General features: G+C 34.7%; 3 protein-coding genes across 3 annotated transcripts; all 3 read left to right on the top strand.

The window, feature by feature from the left end:
- The first annotated feature begins 5,761 nt into the window (after positions 1 to 5,761).
- Positions 5,762 to 10,380, top strand: LOC125205465 (potassium transporter 8-like). The gene is made up of 8 exons (XM_048104409.1): positions 5,762 to 6,457; positions 6,557 to 7,046; positions 7,136 to 7,189; positions 8,100 to 8,360; positions 8,434 to 8,486; positions 8,570 to 8,693; positions 8,777 to 9,031; positions 9,205 to 10,380. The coding sequence occupies exons 1-8, from the start codon at positions 6,389 to 6,391 to the stop codon at positions 10,275 to 10,277; spliced, it is 2,379 nt and encodes a 792-aa protein (XP_047960366.1). The 5' UTR covers positions 5,762 to 6,388; the 3' UTR covers positions 10,278 to 10,380.
- A 1,713-nt stretch (positions 10,381 to 12,093) lies between these two features.
- On the top strand, positions 12,094 to 15,235 carry LOC125203255. The gene is made up of 7 exons (XM_048101562.1): positions 12,094 to 12,339; positions 12,423 to 12,503; positions 12,603 to 12,779; positions 13,648 to 13,818; positions 13,915 to 14,127; positions 14,197 to 14,285; positions 14,363 to 15,235. The coding sequence occupies exons 1-7, from the start codon at positions 12,252 to 12,254 to the stop codon at positions 15,074 to 15,076; spliced, it is 1,533 nt and encodes a 510-aa protein (XP_047957519.1). The 5' UTR covers positions 12,094 to 12,251; the 3' UTR covers positions 15,077 to 15,235.
- A 3,778-nt stretch (positions 15,236 to 19,013) lies between these two features.
- On the top strand, positions 19,014 to 19,979 carry LOC125204835. The gene has a single exon (XM_048103578.1). It carries the CDS (start codon positions 19,466 to 19,468, stop codon positions 19,874 to 19,876), a length of 411 nt encoding a protein of 136 aa, XP_047959535.1. The 5' UTR covers positions 19,014 to 19,465; the 3' UTR covers positions 19,877 to 19,979.
- The last annotated feature ends 971 nt before the right edge of the window (positions 19,980 to 20,950 follow it).

Genomic DNA, 20,950 nt, shown 5'->3' with positions numbered 1-20,950 from the left:
AGGTAGAAATAATTCAGTTGAATGCCTACACATAAAATTGTTGCTTGTCTCTGAAAAAGATATTTGCAATTCCTTTTGGGTCGGGCCACAGAAATTGGGACCAAAAACTTCTATTGAAAGCAAAACATTTGTCACATATAGGGGGTGGGCCATCCATTGTTTGAACACAAAATATTAAGTAAAATGAAAATTGTGATTAATGGGCTAAAATTTATTTCTAAGTTTATCATATTTTTAGAGCACTGCTATATGCGGATCAAAGCCCATGTGTGTGGGGACTCTTTTGACCATAAATGTAGTCAAGATCTAAATCGTTGATGATAAGAATTATTTTGTGTAATATATAGAACTATATTGGAAAGGAAATATTGATCTTAATATTTGATACATTTGCAATCGGGTTACACTAGATTTAATGTGAAAATTACCAAAAATTTAACCTTAAGACATTATTCAAAAAATATTAAAATCTCAATTAGACAAATATGAAAACAATTCCGTTAATGAAAATGATCAAATATTGAGATAAACTATGATATTTTCCCTTCGTATGTATAATGGCTTCTATAGTTCACATCTTTGAAAGAATTCAAATTTTGTGAGCATTGGCTTCTTAAAAAAATGTGTGAATTGTGATGCCATTTTAAGACACCAATATATGAGCTGTTAATGATTAAGAAGTCTGTAAATCAAGACGTAACTTTTGCAAGAAATAAAGTCAGAATTATATTATTATGAAAATTGAAACTCATTTAATTTGTTCAGTGATTAATTATGCTAATAAATCAATTAATTAATTAGTGTAGATATACTTCTTGTGATTGCCACGGTGCACGTGCAAGATCCAGATATGGCAACTAATTGGTAACAAAATAAAAAATTCGGATTATTTATTTTTCAGTGATTCTAATTGGATCGATTCGATTCGGATCAAATGCCATTTATTGCAAAAATTAATCAAAGAGACTATTATACCCTTGGATAAAAATACATAAAATGAGTATTAATGGAATATGTTAATAAAGTGACATCTCTTAACTATGCTCAATATTTTAATAGAGCATCTCCACATTAATCCTTATACTAATTAATTGATTATATAGGTTAGTAGATAATTTTCGCAGACATATTGGAACATGAATTTCTCCTGCTTTGTGTATATCCATCAATTGTGAGGCCAATAAATATTGCATAGAAATATCGAATACTTTGTGATATTTTTTTATCTGTCTATATATTATGAATGTAAATTTCTTAAAAATAAAAGTATTTAAGTAATTTTTTAGTCTGATTAGTCTTGAGAGTTCAATTGACATAAGAATGCATATTATTCAGAAATGAAAATTTCTATATGGATTTTGGATTTTAACATTATAATGAATGGTCACCCCTAATTCCAAAACACAGGCAAATGTGAAAAGTCAATAGATTCAATTATTAATAGCATATTTCCATAAAACATGGATACAATCATAGTGTCATCGCGTCACAAATTATCATGTCATGCTTTATGAATATTGGTAAGTACTCATTTAAATATTTATTATAGAGCCATCTAAATGGGATATTACTCAGACCATTCCATAAAGATTGAAACTTTTCATCTTCTTCTTTTCATCACAAACAGAAAAGAGAGAATTTGATATAAGACATGTAAACCAATATCAACCATATGTCGAATTTAAATGAAACGTATCAATACTTGGCCCCCTCTCTCTCGTTTGCACGTTATTTTTTGATTTAAACTAATTATTTTAAAATTGTGAATTTTGTCATATTCACTATAATCTTATACTAATTGCATAAAATTGAGGTGAAATTACTACTTTTTGGAGGAGACTCTCTAATTCAAGATATTACGATGATATTAAACCCTCAAAAGATCCAAATTCAAATATCTAACTATTTTTAGTTGAAATTATTGGAATTCTCTAAAATATATTCCACTTAAAAGAGCTAACTTATAATCTTATAGTATTCCATTAAATTATTCACATGTATAAAAAATATGTGAAATCAAGCTTATGGCCTTATAGGGTGTTTTAGCGCCTCATATATTAATTTGTATGCATTTATTTTGATTTTGCGAGAAGTTAAAATATTCATTTGCTATGACCAAATAGTGTTATAATTTATTTCATTTTTCATTTTTCATTTTTCTTTTTTCATTTCTCTTGAGTGTACCATGTACGTTATATATCAACCAAAAAAATATTAATGAAGGGGCATATGCAAACTATATAACTTTATTCTTAGGTGACCCCAAGTACTGATAATTTGAAATAATGTTTAGTACTCCATTGATAAATCATATATATAGCCCACATTTAAATATAGTACATTCATCACATCATAGTTTAATTTACACTATGTTTTAATTGAATAAATATTTTTTTAGTGGTGGGACAGAAGTTCGTCAGTGTAGTGGATGTCTACTTCTCTCTTTTTGCCAAATAATGATTTGATATATTTTATGATATCACCTTTAGACCATCTTATTCTTATCTCTAATTAATTCATTTTTCAGTTTGGTAGTTCAACTCATTATTATATTTATTTGCGATCTTTTTACTATCTATGTCGATTGTCGACTATGACAATTTCCTAATCGTCTCCAATATCACGTTTAAATCTCACTATTCCATATTCCCCAAATAAAAATTTACTATTTTCAATGTATTAATTAAATTTTTGACTTCAAAATGAGTAGTAGAGTTTTATCCAAGACTTTTTTTATTTACAAAAAAAATGCTTTCATCGTTTAGATATTCTCGAAGGAACTCTAATTAAGTGTTAATTAATTGATTATCATGGCTAATATAGTAGGTGAGCTAAGTATAAATTAATCAATCATAGCATACCTAATATATTTTGAGCTGAACAATTGTACAAAGCTTTCACAAAAAGTTTATTTGATTAGTTCAAATATATGATGCATGCATGGTTCATAGTTTTGCAGAGAGAAGTTTTATTGTATATATAATTGAGTTAACGTAAAGAATTGGTTAACCTTTTGTTTGTAGTCTCAAAACAATAGTATAAAAAAGGTTATGGTTTAGATTCTTTTACGAATGGTCTTGGTTTTGAAAATATAATAACCGAAATTATGGTTTAATAATGGATTTAGAAAATTAAAGACCGATAGTGCCAAACACATGATCTATAAATTATGCTTTAATGATTTTGGTGGGTATATTTATTAATTATTGGATTTTTTGTGATTTCTTCAAATAAAAACTCATTTATCCACAAATTTAACAAAATCAATCAACTTAAATTTTGATGTACATGAATAGTTGTTTTGATTTTGATCATTAATGAAATATTTGAAAATCGACTTCAGTAACCCATTTCCCGATTTACGTGGGTCATCCTTCCACAATATCATTCCAATTTTATCTAATGTACTCGAAGGAAAAAAAACAAATTTGAAAATCGACTTCATTAAGCTTTGTTAAAGAGGTAATAGTTCATCAACAAACCAAAATAAAGATTAAAAAATATTCTTTAATTCGAATAAAGTGATTTTAATTTCAACCAAAATAGTATACAATATCAAGATCCAAACGTGATTTTTTTTTAGATTTCAACCAACATATACAATATCAAGAAGCCACTTTAAACAACATAAGTCAATTACTTCAATTTTGCATGAGTCTACCAAACTCTAGTAACCCCACTCTAAACGTGATCATCTAGAAACGAAGTTGATCATAAATGTACGTGACTATTTAATAATGCAAAATTTTGTTGGCACATTTATGATTTGAAAACAAAATCATGAAGTATAACTATATATTTGTATCACAATTCACAACTTCAAAAGTATGGTATGCTAATTGGTATATAGAGATAGTTCAATTATATACTTAATAAATTAGCTTCTTTCATATATATTCAAAATTCATTCAAAGGCGATAAAAAATGGAAGTGCGTCAACATGAACTATGCATTATTTTTATAATTTACACAGTAGTACTTTTTTTGCTAATAACACACTTTCATTGAGTATTACACCCTACATACTAATAACAATTGATTGCCTATATATATTGTATTTATATGTAGCCGTCCACAAAATTAATTAAGATAGTAATTTAATCGATCTAGGTCAATTCAATTGGCCGTTCCGAATATATAAATTACATGATTTAATTGTTGTATTTATATAAAAACAGGAGTAAATAGAGAAATATGAGGGATCGAGATTATATAAAGTTGGCCTAGAATATTTCGTGGGGTTTAGTAATTTCAAATATATGACATTATTTATTTGTAAAAATTCTCCCATTTTTATAATTCGTGACAATGTTTGATAATGTTGTTGCTTTCGTAATTAAAATAATTCAAAACGTATTTAACATCATTAACAGCATAATTTACAAAAGACAAGAGAATGAAGTCTAAAAAAGGAGGCATCTTTATATAGAATCGGAATTATGCAATATGTCGTTGAAAAAACCAATATTATTATTATTGACGTTATTCACAAGGAATATTTGTTGGCTTTTCGTTATTCTAATTCTAGCAAATCCTAATTGGAATTCTAGTTCTCTACGTTTTATCATTCACACAGACAAAAACAAGACTCAAAAGATGAACTGTTTCTTTCTATCAATTTAGTAAATCGACGTTCAATAAAACGTGTTTGGTTAGGTATAGTTTTAATTGAACAAACACCTTGTTTTCTCTTTAATAAGATGCTTTGATAAGTCATCCAAGTTCAACTTGATACACTTTAATAAATGCACACTTTAAATTTAGAATTTTCAAGTATATCAAAACGGATTTTTAATAACTTATAACTATAAATAGTAAAAACCACTAAATTGTGATTACATGTTTATAAGAACCAAATAGCAATTAGCCTCAATTTCATAGTAATATTTATCTATTCAAACGATGGCGTTTTAATGCTAGCGGCTTTTTTTCATATTGGCATTTTCAAAAATTGTGCTTCAATTTAAAGACAAAATTTTTTTGAAAAAATAAATTCAAAAATCATGTATTTAGATTCAAAAGTTACATTTTGGGGGAAAACCAGAAAGTATTATACTCAAGTTGGTAAATTTACAAATAAATAACCTAAATGATACTCAGAACACTACAATTTTTTCAAACTGAAACTAGCGTAGGTCAGATTGTCAAGGTCAAAATAAAGTCGTTTTTTGTCACCCTAAGCATTGTCGTTTTGTGCGTTACATGCAGACGTGCAGTTATAAATTTTACCCGAAATAGTAAATGCCCCTAATATTTGTTTTAAATCTCTTCTTCGTCCACTAAATTTCTTATTTTTCTTCTTTGAAATATAGGGTTTGTGCGTTGTGCCAAATTTGCCTTCTTCAACATTCAAAATTTCTTTTGACACGTTAATTCCGAGGAAATTTGAAATTTGTGATGGGGCAAAAGTGCAAATACAGAAAATAAGTAATCAAAGAGAGTAAATGCCCTTTATGACAATGGAAGTACTCATTGATTTTTTTTGGAACAAAAAATATCAACAACTGCAGTTCCCTACCGAGCCAGTCACCGAGTTCACATCTCATGCCACGTTACTTTCATGCCTTCTAACTCAGAAAACTATATATCAAAGTATATATACATAAACCAAATATTTTGCATTTGAAAACGTATACATTCTTTTGTAGGTGCTTTTTATACAGATTTTGGACTTATAATCTTTTTGAACTGGTGTAGACTGTAGTGGCCACGCCCACCCATTATCATTTATCAACCAACCCCACAAAAACACATAGATTGATAGATCAAAGTAGTTTTAATTTCTCTGCAATATTGAAGAGATAAACACTACTGAGCTACACACCACCACTACCCACCCACTCAGTATATTCTATTTTCCGAACATTTCTGCAAAAATACAAAAAGCAAAAAGCTGAGGCAGTTTTTTCTCTTTAAAGCTCCCATTCTTGTTCTTTGACTCTTTTTCATTTTTCAAGATTGGGTTTTTATTGATCCAATGGAGGTGGGATTTCTTGATCTTATTCCTGTATATTTTATGAGATACTACAGCCCATTTTGTGTACAGTGAGCTCTGAGAATATTATTTGACTATTAAATCATGTTACTCAAATTAATAGTGTCCACGTACAACACATTTACATATGTGTTGAGGGACAATATTCTATAGCACGATTTCCCACCGGCCTTTTTCCTCTTCCTCAGTGGTTCATCCGCCCAAGACTGCATTTTTCTCGATTTCCATTTTGTAGTGTTTTCGTGTTTGTCTCTTGTTCTCACCATTTCTCCAAAAAGAAAAAGGCTTCTTTGTTTTTCTTGAGTTTGTTGGAGCAATTTTGGGGTGGAACTGAAAAGGGGCTAGTTTTATAGTGTTGGCTTTTAAAAGTGTTTTGTTTGGAATGATTTCCCCATGATTTTGAGAAAGCCAGTGATGGATATTGAGAGCTGGAGCCCTGATAGTAATAAAAATCCCATAAAGGTGAGTTCTTGCTGCTGAAAATTCAATTCTTGATTTCTGGGATTGTTTTACTCATGATTTGATGAAATGGGTTGAGAATTGAATTGTGTTTCTCTGCAGAGGGAATCATGGAGAACTGTTTTGACATTGGCGTATCAGAGCTTGGGTGTTGTCTATGGCGATTTGAGCACTTCGCCTCTGTATGTGTACAAGAGCACTTTTGCAGAGGACATTCAGCACTCAGAGACTAATGAGGAGATATATGGGGTTTTGTCATTTGTGTTTTGGACTTTAACTCTGATCCCACTTCTCAAATATGTGTTCATAGTGCTTAGAGCTGATGATAATGGCGAAGGAGGGACCTTTGCCTTGTATTCCCTCCTCTGCCGCCACGCCCGTGTGAGCACGCTCCCGAATGGTCAGCTCGCCGATGAGGATTTGTATGAATACAAGAAAGATGGGATTGCATCTGGTAATTTCAGAGGCCTTGGTTTGAGATTGAGATCCACATTGGAGAAGCATAGGGTGCTGCAGAGGATGTTGCTCATTTTGGCCTTGTTTGGGACTTGTATGGTGATTGGAGACGGGGTTCTCACCCCCGCGATTTCTGGTAGAAATCCACATTGCTTTCAATCTGTTATGTTGTGTTTTTGGATTTGGAAATTGTGATTTGATCTGTTTATACCTGTGTTTTTGCAGTTTTCTCTGCAGTTTCGGGGTTGGAGCTCGTTGTGTCAAAGCATCATCACCAATGTGAGCCCTCTTATCACCTTAGAATTCTTCATGTTTTGATGTTATGTTATATGATCTTTATTTGGTGTTTTGTTGGTGAAGAAATTAGTTAGTTTGTTAAATCTCCTGTTTGAGTAAACTTGAAGGATCACAACTGAAATTTTCTAAATTTAGCTACAGTCAATTACTCTAACTCCCGGTTTCTTCGCCTCTGTCGTGTGTCTTTAGCTCGTCATCCGATTCCTATTCCGGCAATTTTGTGTCTTGAGCAATTCAGTGTGATTGAAATGCCATATGGAAAACAAGGAATAGTTAGAAAACTGAGATTGGACTAAAAAAAGAAAGGCTGTCAAAGTTATATTAGTTGATGACGATGTTCCGGCATTCCCATTGACAAATCTGCACAATTTTTTATTCGTAATTATATAAGTAGATGTGTAGTTCGTGGACAAAGAGATCACACCAAATTGTAATGAAAAATGCATCACTGTGGGGCCTTTGTTAAACTATGACAAAAATCTTGGCTTTAATCAAAGTCCAATCAATATTATCTATATAAAGTAAAGTTAGGTCACCATCTTTCTTGATTGTGGTGGATGTATGGGTATCAATTATCAATTATCATACTACTATCTATAGTGGAGATCCAAGTTGAGATTGCAGATTCTTAGGTGATCATATTATAAGATTTCTTGTGGATAACATAGTAACTTTGAAAAGTAAACTTTGTGTAATAAACAATGAAAAGCAGCAGTAAAGTTGAAAGATCTTCTAATAAAGTCATGATTTTTATTGTTCTTAATACATCACCTTCAAGCAAAACCTTTTCAAGAATAGTTAAGAATATCTCATAACTTTTCTTATCACCTGTTCATCAGTTTTTACTATTAACTAATGAGTAATTTTACTTAACTGTTACGTGTATATGCAGATATAGAAGTCCCGGTTGCTTGCGTGATTCTGGTGTTCTTATTCTATCTCCAGCACTACGGGACTCACCGAATAGGATTTCTATTTGCACCGGTAGTGATCACATGGCTCTTCTGTATCAGTGCCATCGGAGTTTACAACATCATACAGTGGAATCCGCACGTTTACAAGGCACTCTCTCCGTATTACATGTACAAATTCCTGAGGAAGACACGGAGAGATGGCTGGATGTCGTTGGGCGGGATTCTGCTATGTATAACAGGTACAACACTCTACAATCTTCACCGGTCTCTTTCCTTATGCATATTAGTCACTAAATGAATGTACACGTCCAGGTTCGGAGGCTATGTTTGCTGATCTTGGACACTTTTCACAGATGTCCATCAAGGTATATTTGTAGTGTTATATTTGTCTGCTCGTTTTATGTTTGCAAACGAAACAAGATTCAAACTGAGAGCTTCCTGACTCCAGATAGCCTTTAGCTGTGTCGTCTATCCGTCCTTGATCCTCGCGTATATGGGACAAGCTGCATATCTTTCCAAACATCACATCAACGAGAGCGACTACCAGATTGGATTCTACGTATCAGTACCCGGTAATGCTATACACATATTCCATCGTTCCATAGTGATGTTCCAAATCCTTGTATCTGAGTTAATATTCCACTCATGGTTGCAGAAAAGCTACGTTGGCCTGTTCTTGCAATCGCCATTCTTGCTGCGGTGGTGGGAAGTCAAGCTATCATTACTGGGACGTTTTCGATCATCAAGCAATGTTGTGCAGTGGGTTGTTTTCCGAGGGTCAGAATAGTACACACATCGTCTAAAATTTGCGGCCAGATTTACATCCCGGAAATCAACTGGACTCTTATGCTGCTCTGTTTGGCTGTTACTATTGGATTTAGAGATACAAAACACATCAGTAATGCATCAGGTAACATCTCGTTCGATTCTTGCTCATCATCCACATGTATCTCGCTCGTACCTTTTGAAGTAGTACGAATAGATTCTCGTTTTTCCCTACTGAGTTGAATGAGTGTTGATTTGAACTCTTCGTCTGAATGCTTGCCGTATGTCTTAAGCTTTTGTCATGTTTTGCTCGAGCAGGTCTCGCTGTTATAACAGTTATGTTGGTTACAACATGCCTTATGTCTCTTGTGATCATATTGTGCTGGAATAGAAGTGTCTTATTCGCCCTCGGCTTCATATTATTCTTCGGCTCCATCGAAGCGCTCTACTTCTCCGCTTCTCTGATCAAGTTCCGCGAGGGCGCTTGGGTCCCTATCGCGCTTTCTTTCACATTCCTTGCGATAATGTACACGTGGCACTACGGGACGCTGAAGAAGTACGAGTTCGATGTCCAGAACAAGGTCTCCATCAACTGGCTCTTAGGTTTGGGTCCGAACCTAGGGATCGTCCGTGTCCGAGGGATTGGCCTCATCCACACGGAGCTCGTGTCTGGGATTCCGGCCATCTTTTCGCATTTCGTGACGAATCTCCCTGCCTTCCATCAGGTTCTGGTTCTGTTCTGCATCAAATATGTTCCCGTGCCTCATGTTCGATCCGACGAGCGATTCTTGGTCGGACGAGTCGGGCCGAAGGAGTACCGCGTTTACCGATGTATCGCGCGATACGGGTACCGTGACACGATCATAGACGACGTCGAGTTCGAGAAGGATCTCGTGTGTAGCATAGCAGAGTTCATCCGGTCGGAGGGGTCGGAATGCAACGGTTCGTCCGAACACACTCTCGAGAACGAAGAGAAGATGACGGTCATTGGGACGTCATCGTCCCACGCAAAAGGCGTCAAACTATGGGAGGACGACGAGGGTGGAGATCCGCAATCGTGCGATGATGCCACCACGAGCACGAACGAGCTCGGGGAGATCCGATCGCCTGTGGGGCCGAGGAAGAGAGTTAGGTTTCTCGTCCCGGAGAGCCCGGAAATCGAGAAAGAGGAGCGGACCGAGCTACGGGAACTCATGGAAGCGAGGGAGGCGGGGATGGCGTTCATTCTAGGTCACTGCTACGTGAAGGCGAAGACGGGGTCGAGCTTGATGAAGAGGCTCGTTGTGAACGTCGGGTACGACTTCCTCCGGAGGAACTCGAGAGCGCCGACGTACGCGTCGAGCTTCCCGCGGGCGTCGACGCTAGAGGTTGGTATGATCTACCATGTATGATACCTTGTGCAGCTTCTTGTTTTTGGAAGTTTGGTTTATGTAAAATGTAAATGGATTGAATCAGTCTTTTATACGAGGTAAAGTAAGCTCAAGTTCAAATGAATTCTCGCTATTGTGAAAATGATATATAAACTAGTACTTTATTTACTAACATCAATAAATTTTGTACAAATGAAAATGCAATTGAAAACAGAAAAGAGGTGTATGTTTTTAAAACATTATCATTAAGTCTATTATATAGTGCCCAAACATTATCATAAGTCTATAACGATCGACTTTTTTAATTGAATAATATCATTTTCTTTTTAATTTTTGTATAATTTTGTTACATGATAATATTATAAATATCATTAGTGTTATGTCTGAATTTCAACATCGAAACTTGCTTTGAAATATATTTTAGTTAAAAACCAAACTCTGCCATTATAAGGTTTAATTAGTAGTTTTATGTTATTTTCTGTTTTAGTTAATATTGAAATTTTTGATATTATGTGTTGATTTTTTAAAAAAACAAATAAATCTAATATATTGATAACCAATTCAATTTATGTAAACATTATTAGTACTATTTAAGATTCTATCAATGAATTTTTCAAAAAAAAAAAAAAGATTCTATCAAATGATATGCAGTGGATTATACGAAAACAATTTTTTTCTATTTAAATGTACTGTAATTTAAGATTTGCATGAAATATAATCAACATATATAATTTGCGTTTTAAGAATAAACTACGTAGTTTCCGTTAATAATTTCGATTCTAATGGAAAGTATTAATACATCGAGTTGACATTCTAAAAAAATCACCGTATAAGAAGAAAATTTTAATTTTAAAATTTATATTGATATCTTTGACTCTATGACTCTGTTTCTAGAGATTGGATCTTAATTGATTCATCTCAATCCAAACATTATTTATAATATGAAATATAATTATGAAAAAATGGGTATAATAGAATTCGATACAAAAAAAATACTAGTACTATATTTTTAAAAAAGTGGGGTTAATGACATATTAAGAAATTATTTTTCTTTTATTTTTACTTATAAAATTTTAAAAATATTAGTAGTAATAATTTATTCATATGGTTATCCATTCCAACATACACAAATACGTGCCAAAGCCAACACTAGTTGTACTTGACTTCTTACATAAGCAACATTAACGTGTAAGTTGCAAGCTTTTTCCCTAATATTTTAGTAATTTTATTAATGAAAAATCGGCCGATCACAGTTACAGAGACTAAAAACTGATTACATGTTAAACTTTATGCTAACAAATTGTTTCTTATTCACTTACATGTCTATTCACTGTGTAACATAGAAATTTTAATAGTACTACTACTAATATTCTTGCTTTCCCATCCTAATTAAATTGAAGGATTTCTTTTCACCATTGAAATTATATAAAATAGGAAAAGAATAAAGTATTAGAAGAGATAAGAAAATAAAATGGAAGAGATAAGAGAAAATTAAATAGGAGATAAAAAAGAGTAAGAGTGATAATATATTTTGTTTTTATATAAAAAAATGAGTCAACATAATTTAGGCACCAATATGACTAAACTTAGGTATATAATTTTTTTTTAATTTTTTTTAATTTTTTTAAATTTCATTTAATCTCCTAAAAAGAAAGATATACACTACTACTTACATGAGACAGAGTTGTATGCGACTGTTAAGACAAAAAACACAGCATATGTCTCATGTTATAGGGCTTTAATAAGTTCACCTACTGCTTTAATACTGTGAAAATCTCTGCTTCATTAGCAAAGTTTGATTAAATAATTGTTAAGACCACCTTTTCATTGCTTCTCCCTCTCTCTCTCTCTCCTCATTCTTCAGTCACCTCATGCTCTCTTTTGTGACTCAGGGAAAGTACATCACAATGAGTACAATATAAAAAGGGGAGGAATGTAGAGATCTGCCCTCCACATTTTCTTGAATTTCTCTGTTTTTTGCTAAGCAAAGGTGAAATGGGAAGAAAGAATTGCTTCGTTCTTGCTGTGATTCTCCTAATTTTTCTTGCTGGATGCTCCTCAGTTTCTGCTTCACCCGCTACAAGTGAGGAACACTCTCTCCACTACTTAATTTTCTTGATTATGATCTTTTTTAACCAATTCTTGAATTTCTTGTAATTTTTTTAGAAATCGTTGGTGGGGTTGTGACAAAGGTTGTCTCCACCATTTTCAAGCGGCTGTGGTCTCTCAAATCAGCCACCAAAACCGGTATGGTTTTCTTCATCCACCCACATTTTCAAGATTTTTCAAGAATTAATTTTTAATAGCTCCCTCTCTCTCTCTCATTGTGGGGTCGTGTGATTGTAGCTACCTCTAGCCGCTCAATGATGAAATTTGAAGGTGGATACACGGTTGAGACAGTGTTTGATGGGAGCAAGCATGGAATTGAGCCATACACGGTGGAGATCTCACCGGATGAGGAGGTTCTCATATTGGACTCCCTCAACAGCAACATTTACAAGATCCCAACCCCTTTATCTCGATGTGAGTTTCTTGCCTTAAATTCAGTTGCATTTGTTGATAAAGTTTCAATCTTTGACTATAATGTCTGAATTTGGAGTTCTGGGGTTTCAATTGATGGTTTGGTATTGCTTGTGATTGCTTCATGTGTTGCATTTGAGGTTAAAGTTGTGATCTTTGGTTGTTAGAACTCAGAGGTTTTAGTTGAATGAATTCTTTTCTTGGAGATTACTCTTATTACTTTGTAATTTTGTTTATGATGACTTTATTCGTTTTGCCTCTATATCTTGCTTTTGCTGAGAGCAAGTTTCTTTTTTGGGGCTCTCTACTTCTTTTTCCTTTGGATTTGATTCTCTTTTCATAAATTTGTTAGCTTCTTGTGCTTTTCTTTTATAGCTTAGTTTTGTGTTATTAGGCGACTTGAATGCTGCTTTATTCTCTTCCTGAGATTCATTTTGTAGTTTATGTTGTCCAAAACTAGCTTTGCATCTTATATAAAGAATGATTCCTTTCAATACGCCTTGATTTCGTCTAGTTTACGCGTTTCTAGCTTGTGTGTCATTAGTCTTTGATATCACACCTCGAGCTTCTGTCTTGTACAAGGAATGATTCCTTTCGACACACCTTGATTCCGTGTAGTTTACACGTGGCTAGATTTGGTCGAGTTGTTTATTCATGGCATTAGTCTTAGATTCCATGGCTCGAGCTTCTGTTTCTGATCAAGAATCCAATGCTCAATTGATGAATTTGATCAAGAATCCATTCTTCAACGTAATTTAGCAGTTTAGCTCCCTTTTCGTGAAGGTTTATGCAGTTTTTTCCTTATAAAGTTTGTGCAAACCATTGATTTATAGCTTTGTTGTTCTCTTTCTTGATGATTGGCTCGTTACAGATAGTCGGCCTAAGTTGCTGGCGGGATCAGCTGAAGGGTACAACGGGCATGTAGACGGGAAGCTGAGGCAAGCAAGACTGAACCATCCTAGAGGGCTTACTGTTGACGACAGTGGCAATATATACGTTGCTGACACGATGAATATGGCGATCAGGAAGATCAGCGATTCTGGTAAAATATAACAAGCCTTACCATCCATTGAGTGCACTTGAAGTCAGTCAATGTACTCGTGCAGATATCCGAACATTGCTGGTTTACTTCGTGCAGGAGTTGTGACGATTGCGGGTGGTAAGCCAGGCCGGAGAGGAGGACATATGGACGGACCAAGTGAAGACGCGAGGTTCTCGGATGATTTTGATTTGGTCTACGTTGGAAGTACATGCTCTCTGTTGGTCATAGATAGAGGGAACCAAGCAATACGAGAGATCCAACTCCACGAGCACGATTGTTCCCACGAGGAAGACAACAATCTCGATTTAGGTAGACACAGAACCTATTTAGTTACTTGAATTCGACAACGGTGTGACATGTTTGAATGAATCATTTCAGGAATAGCAGTGCTTGCTTCAGCTTGTTTCTTTGGTTACATGCTCGCCTTGTTGCAACGTCGAGTCGCTTCTATGCTTTCGTACGACAATGTAAGTGAACTTATCCCGATCACTTGTCGAATATGAGTTAAACATTGTAAAATTGACGTTGTGGAACGACTTTCTAGCCTAAGGAACCGAAGGCTTATGCGACGGGCATGCCCCCGGCACCGTACCAGAGGCAGCCCCCATCCGCGAAATCCGTCTTGCCGCCCCTGATTCCGGCCGAAGACGAGTACGACAAGCAAGAGGACGGACTATTCACTTCTCTCGGGAAGCTCGTCGTCCACACTGGCTCCCTCGTAGCCGATCTCTTCGGCGGACTATTCTCGGGATTCAAGAAGAAGCCCGTCGTCATAAACCACATGCCGGCCTACCAACAACCCCAACACCACCACCAATACCAGTCAAGGCACGGAGGCGCGTGGCCCGTGCAAGAGAGCTTCGTGGTTCCACGCGAGGACGAGCCACCTCCGCTCGAAGCGAGAGAGCCCACGCCACGCAAGAACTACCCCTACAAGGACGCGGAAAAGATGAGGCCGTCGAAGCAGAGCCGGCCCTACTACAACCAATGGAACGTCCACGGGCACGGGCACGAGTATCAGCAGCCGCAGCTGCAGTCTCATCAGCATCACCAGAAGCACCGGCCGGCCAGCCCTCAGACGTACTACGAGCAGCAGAACTGCGAGACGAATGAGATCGTGTTCGGGGCTGTCCAGGAGCAGGAGGGGCGGCGGGAGGCGATGGTGATCAAGGCCGTCGACTACACCGATCCGGCCTACGACGGCAACAATGTGAGGTCGAGATATAACTACATGAGCTATTCCTCCTATGGATACTAGTTAAGTTGTGTTGTTTGATGTTAACAATGTTGAACACTTGGTTCACAATGTATAGAAGTAATGATGATATGATAGTATTATGGTATGAAACAAATGTTCTTTTCTTCAGTTGTCTCATTTCACTTTTTTTATGTTTTTGGAAAAAAGTTGTTTCCTGAAGCTAATGATGATATATATAGGCGTGGGGGTTTTCATATACTGGATTTCTTTTGTTCTGACAAATTCAGCCATGCTTAACTTTTTTTGAGATTGTCCATTGGTGGATTGAATTATGTTTTATACCCTATGGACTTATTCTTTTTGATGTCCCATTCAAATAACACATTTCCAAATAGTGTGTTGTTCTAGTAATGATGTGGTAATATCCGACACTGTGGCGAGTTCGAGTCCATCATGATGTGGCATTTAAATTTCTGTTAGTTTATCGATATAAAATGGTCTAATGATTTCTTCGTGCTTGATTTGATTTAAGTTTACATGTCATAAAGAGTGCTTCAACTGAGAACTAGTATCTTAAAATGAGAATTTTAAAACTTATCAGTTTTCAATTGATATGATTTGTGTCGCATTTGTGCATCCAACTAATAAGCTCTCGAGTTCTTATTTTAAGATAGTTCTCAATTGCACCACTTCCTTATCACAAATACTCAAAAAATTATAAGTAATTAATTAAGTACTCACAAAATACAAAGAAGAGAAGAGAGATTTGATGAAAGTTGCAAATTTATATAATAAATGAATAAACACGAGAACCTTACAAGCATAGTCTATTGCTCTACAAGCTACCCAAGTTCCTACTTTCAATCAATTGACAAACTAAACTAAAAAACAAAATCCCCTGATGCATTGCTAAACTGATAAATCAAATCAGTCCCAGATGAAGAAATTAAATAAAAAAAATTACATAGAATTCCCAAAATAAATGCTATATAAAAAATTAAAAAACGATGAACATTAATAGGAAAAATAACAAGGTGTACTTAATCATCGATAAGCATTGCTTTAGTACTAATGATGCGAGCCGGTAGTGTAAGAATGTCCCTCGCCCGGGCTTGGACCAGAGTCCTTGATATTAGCAAAGATGGTCGTGATTTCATCGCCTCCATGGCCAACGACCGGAGAGGGAGGCGCTTCTTCGTGATGAATATGGTGGATAGGGCGTGATTGAACATTATTCATAGTGAATATCAAGAAAAGAATCAAGAGAGAAGAGAAACATGGTTTAGGGTTGGCCATATACATTTTCTAGTGATTGTGATTTGTGAAATATTATTGAGAATTTTGATGCAAATGAGAAAGCAAATGATGTTTTAGTTTGTGAATAAGTGCATGGGGAGGTTGTTTATATATAGTGTGAAGGATTTATATGTGGAGTTTTTGACTTGGAAAATTGGAAATGCAAAAGTACCCAATTCAAACACGTTTTGGCGATTTATCATCATGCACAAATTCAAGATTAATTTTGAAAATTTTGGATATTATTTTTAATTTGTACGTTTTTTGTATACATGAAGACAACTGATGCTATATTATATAGAGAAATATTCCGTATAATTTCAAAAATCGAATTTACAAATTTTACCAATGCAAAATTCAAAGATATTGTCAGTGGATGTCTGTTCCATTTATGAGAAAAAAATGAAATGAAAACACAAATGTTGTTCGTCTCAAATTAAAGAACATACATGTGAGTCAATATTAGGTACATGTGATATGTTGTTACACTTATTCCATATTACTATAATATTGCAATTTGAGTATGATCCAACCGAGTAAGGAATTTAATTTTTCAAAATTTTTACTATTATGATCAGAAAGAGACAGCCTATATAAGTCTGAAAATTTTACTCGTGGACTTGGTGATATTGCCCAACAACAATTAATTGACTATATTTCAGTCCAAGGTTTAATATTCAAATATATACTCCTGCTGTTAGATTTTGGTAAAACAATGCATAGGAAACGTTTAACATAATTTCAAGAAATTTAGCACTATTATAATTAAGCAACACCGACACACTTATATTTTAACAATGATATTTTGTATTTTTATTTCTCTATTGTAACTTTAGAGAACCTATATTAGCACGATTGTCACTGTTTAATTTATTTTCTCCAGTCCTAATATCGTATGATAATTAGAAAAAAAAGTTGTTGCAAATCCCAAAATTTGAAAAAGAATTATAGCATTATCCTAAAAAGTCAATTGAGAAAAAAAGTGTTAAACATTATTTCTTTGGTCAAAGTCTACATTCTGTTGTTCAAACCTTGATGATGTTATTCACAACATTTTTCTATTGCAATGTTTTAATCTTCTAAAAATGTGTCTACAGAAAGAGAAAAAAGAAAAACACATTCTAGCATTTCGGTAGTTTCCTGGGAAAATGTAGTATTATAACATAGATAATAAACTAATAAAGATATATATATTGGAGAAAAAAAAATCATGAACTTCAACTAAGCAATTTCACAAATTTAAAAATCATTCCCTAATACCACAACTTTGATAAATTTTTGCAATTATTCAGACTCGACTTGTTGCGTACAAAATGGTCTCCCTCTTCAACGACGTCGTATTTTATCTCTACAAATCATCATCGGTTTATTAAAGAGTAAAGGCCAAAACTAGTCCTGAACATATGCCCATTTTATAATTTTAGTTACTTTATCTTTTGAATTTTTGCATCCTGAACATTTCAACTCGGATCACAATTGATCTTACACTAACAATTCCATCAATTTTTAAACGGTTTTAACCCGATTTTGATGGTTTTAACAGTCCCATTCGGGTTAAAACCGTTTGAAATCGGTCAAAATCGCTTAAAACCATTTAAAAATTGACGAAAATGTTAGTGTAGGACCAATTGTGATCCGAGTTGAAATGTTCAGATGAAAAAATTCAAAAGATAAAGTATAGAACCAAAATCGTAAAATAGGCATATGTTCAGGACCAGTTTGGGCCTATACTCTTTATTAAAATAAGCACTTTGTTCTCTTTTTCATTTTATTTTCAATGTCTTTACATTAGGTTTATTTTTCTTTATCGGTATATAGAATTACCGTTTTTATAGCCTACACTTTTATTTTGGGCCAAACTGATTCGCTTGAAATTTTAAGAACATGAGCCCGTCCAAGGCCCATAATCCACGAAATCAGTCCATATAATAGGTAACAGGAAAAATAATACGGGTTTGTATTCCATTATTTTGATAAAACATATTAATTCTATTATTATTATTGATGAAATCAAGTTGTTATACTATAACAACAAGATCAGACACAAGATTAGCTATTATATGATGTCCTGATGCAATCTATGTTTTAATTTCTCTTTCTTGTATTCCGTCTAATAGATGATCGATTAATTTTGTCCATTTATGGTTGGTGCATTTTCGATTACGTTAGTTTAGTACATCTGTGTACAACCAGAATCCGACACATTAATATAATTGAGTCCATCAGCTAGTTCATTCTATAGCCTCATCAAAATATTCAATCATTGTTAAATAATCTGTCAAGAATGACCGTAATTTGAAAAACTCGAAAATTAAGATACACGTCTATAGACACCACACAAAAGATTGGTCGTTGGACGAGAGTATATCCCTTATAGTCCATTTGGATCATAATTTCTCTTTATTCGAAAACTCTATTTGATCTGAACATGCAAATCAACGTATCTAATATTCATATTGACCAGTTTATGGTTAGGGGTATAATTCGAGCTTAAATTTACAAGTATAGATATTTTTGCCAAAATTTGATAGTAACATGACCGACTGGACGGGCTCAAACCACTTTTAATATTCAAATCGGTCATTTGACCATTACCAACGACAATACAAAAATTGATAATTTTTTAATTTAAAAAAATGAAAAAGATGTCGCTCGCTCGCATGTCCAACAAGAGAGCAAAATCACCCATCGTATCAGGAGCAATGCATGGCGATCTGCCACTTTCTCTCTAGTGTGCTGCTGCCCACGGCCCATCCCATCCCACACTAGCAACGTGGTCTCGCTGGCTCGTTCCAGCCGGACGGGACGCAGCGAGACCCGTAAGTTATACCCTAATAACAACCATTAAGGTAGGATGCATTATCCTAGCTGGCAGTTAGTTGGCCAGGTATACAGTTATAACTGGTTTCAGCCGTCCGTCCATTTTTACCGTTATGCACCAAACTAACATGAAAACCTCACGCTTATATACCAAATGCAATCAAATGGAGAAAGAGGGGAAAATATAAATATAATTAGGGTTTGCAAATCCCCAAAATCGATCAATCTATATGCAAACCCGAGATTACGTGAAGAATTTGCATATGCGATTTCTTCTGCAATCCTCTTTCCTCTCAATTACGTTTCCCCTTTTCAATTTGATTCGCTTATTCAATGGCGCAACCTGAATTTCTCAGAGATGACGACGATTACCTCGACGATCTACGCGACGCCGCATTCTTCCGCCGCGGATGCTGCTTCCCGTGCTTCAGATCGCGGCGATTCGAGCGGATCCCGCCGTCTTCCGGAGAGAGCGAGGCGATTAGCCGGAGCTGGTGGGGACAGGGCGTGGAGGCGCTGAAAAGCGTGCGCGAATGGTCGGAGCTCGTCGCCGGTCCGAGATGGAAGACGTTCATCCGCCGGTTTAATCGGACCGGCGGCCGGTCGAGGACTGCGAGATGCCGGTACGATCCGATGAGCTATTCGCTCAACTTCGAAACGGAAGGATCCGCTCATTTCCGAGACTTCTCGTCGCGTTATTCGGCGATTCCAGCGCAGAAACTCCCGATCCACGGCGGCACGTGACGGCCACGTGCCGCGGTGATCGGGTGCGGCCTTTTTAATTGATCGGAAGAATTTATTCTTTGATAAATCAATGAAATTAATGGATTCGTAATTATATTCGTAATTTTGGGGCTGGATTTTGAGAATTTTTGAGGATTTGGAAAAATATGGTGCTGATTCTGCACTGCAATTTTGAGGTTCAATCAATTTTGTTCAGCTCAATTATCTGGATGATGTTCTAAAAAATAAATAAAACTGAAGAAAATGATAATTTAATTTCTCGAAGTGGTTAAATAAAATTCCTTAATACTACTAAATCATAAGGTAACAAGTTACTCTACAAATCCATAAATGGATTAACCGAGACCCTGAATATTAAAAATATTAAAAAAGTAATTAGAATATTAAACTTATAATGATTGTCATAAGGTACGTAGTTTTAAAATTACATTAAGATTTACTTAATTAGTTTTTATAAGTGAACATGATAATAAAAGTAATTAATAATATACTCCGACACATTTTCATAAAGCAGACAGATGGACTAACTAAATTGATATTCTTAATCGAATCTAATCTACGCCAAGCTAATATCCAAATAATTTGTGAATAATATATACAAAATCGTGTAGACACACATGCAAACTTCTCTACTAGATCAACTTCCACATGTTGTACACTTTTTCTGAAATTTTTAAATACTAGTAGTACTTGAATGTTGGATACTCAAATCGATAAATTTCATAATTAGTTACTTATATCTGATGCCAACTACTGGTACTAAAATAATCAGAATATACCCTTGATTGCTTGCCCCTTTGATTAAAAGGGACGTTTAGATTAGTTGTGTGATTGGTAAATGATGTCTTGTACACACTGCAAAGGACTAATTTATTTTATAAGAAAATATTAATGTACAACAACTAATCACACCAAAATCAGGCACTCAAATATAAAAATTAGACAGTGGATTAATTGAATTAATCACAAGATTCACAACTCATTTCATTATTTTCTTTTCTAACTACCAATATAGTTAGAAACCATCTAAGATGTACTATATATGTTAGTAAAACGCTAACTTTAACCAACAAA

Source organism: Salvia hispanica, chromosome 2, assembly GCF_023119035.1.
Source record: "Salvia hispanica cultivar TCC Black 2014 chromosome 2, UniMelb_Shisp_WGS_1.0, whole genome shotgun sequence".
NCBI lineage: Eukaryota > Viridiplantae > Streptophyta > Magnoliopsida > Lamiales > Lamiaceae > Salvia > Salvia hispanica.
This window is presented reverse-complemented; position numbering and strand designations above follow the sequence as displayed.